The sequence below is a fragment of the Monopterus albus genome, unplaced genomic scaffold (assembly GCF_001952655.1).
Source record: "Monopterus albus unplaced genomic scaffold, M_albus_1.0 scaffold123.1, whole genome shotgun sequence".
NCBI classification, from domain to species: Eukaryota; Metazoa; Chordata; class Actinopteri; order Synbranchiformes; family Synbranchidae; genus Monopterus; species Monopterus albus.
This window is the reverse complement of record NW_018128003.1, coordinates 137,791-139,189: the sequence shown is the minus strand read 5'-3', so window position 1 is coordinate 139,189 and position 1,399 is coordinate 137,791. Positions and strand designations below refer to the sequence as shown.

The 1,399-nt window shown below is 45.6% G+C and overlaps 1 protein-coding gene across 1 annotated transcript in view; it reads right to left on the bottom strand.

Annotated features, from left to right (window-relative positions):
• mpped2a (metallophosphoesterase domain containing 2a) overlaps nt 1-1,399 on the bottom strand; it is a 67,241-nt gene that overhangs the window by 843 nt on the left and 64,999 nt on the right. Inside the window, 2 exon segments of the mRNA XM_020612336.1 lie at nt 122-235; nt 1,216-1,331. Of these exon segments, the coding sequence (XP_020467992.1) occupies nt 122-235; nt 1,216-1,331 (230 nt within the window).

The following is a 1,399-nucleotide window of genomic DNA, read 5'->3' as shown; positions in this document are numbered from 1 at the left end:
AAAGTTCAGTTCACATCATGTTGTATATGTACTCATATAGTCGGAACAAGCTTGGAGAACAAATTAGACAATTGTCCACCTTTTCAGACCCTCATCTGACTCTGAATTTTATCCTCAGTACCTTCATGTATGCCTCCAAAGGCATGAAGTTTGGGACGCACCCTCTTCTGGACTGTGTTGAGCAGCTCCACACAGCCGACCCGCTGCAGCTCCTTGGGAACCCAGTCTCTGAATCCTACACAAGATACATTAGTTATTTTAACATTCCCAGTGTCCTACAACGTCCTGCAGTGGATTAGCATTTTCCCCCAGTTACACATACCTGTAACACATGGTCTTAGGTGAACAAGTTAAACTGAAATGGCAGCAGAGGACATCACTGAAATAATAATTGAAAGCATCACAACAGTTCAATTACTGCCTCTTAATCTGAATGCATCAGTAATCTAAATGCATTCTGGCAGATGAAACCTGTTTTTGATATTCCTTCCTGATTTTTTTTTTTCCATTTTGTCTGTTCCAGTGATAGGGAGCCATCCTACATCTTCAACTGCCCCTCCCCCTCAGCCCTGCTCTCCTCTCCTATGGTCTCTCTCCAGTCGTTTGCAGTGTCTGTCACTCTACTGCAAAATTGAGTTTCCATGCAGCCACAGTGGCTGCCGCAGCTGCATTGGCGAGAAGGAAGGAAATCACTCAATAAAGCCAGATGGAGAAGAAAAAAAACCAAGCTGGGAAAAACAACCAGAGCCCAGATAACTAGAAAGAAAACTGAATCTGTCTGCAGTGCCAAGCTATATGGGAAATAGTACTGTAATTATATAGTGCTTTTCTATGCAAGCAGCACACTCAAAGCGCTTTACACTATTAGCCCATTCACTCACTCGCACACACAGCCACACACAGAGGTGCCATCACCAGGGGCAACCTGGGGTTCAGTGTCTTATGTATTTTGTTTTTCATAAAGTGAAGCACAAATATTGAATCATAGCCTGTGTTCTGGGCTTTGGTCCCGATACTGTTGAATTTAAAGTGCGCTCGCCCCACACACACACACACACACACACACACACACACACACACACACACACACACACACACACACACACACACAGCCTGCTGTGATGCCTCCGGTGACTTCATACAGATTTTGAATAATGAGGCACAGTCTCATTAGATATGATGATGAGGGGGCTGTGATTGGGTAATTGGACTCACCGAGTGGAGGTCCGTGGGTCATCAGGATGTCAATGCCTTCAGGGACCAGGTTCCATTTATCTAGCAGAGACTGACCCCGAGGCAGGTTGAACCCCCAGCCGTTAAACCACGGAGTCCTGAGGAGGAGGAGGGAGAGAGCTCACATTAACACTGCTTAGGAGACTCACTCTACCCTGATTATAGA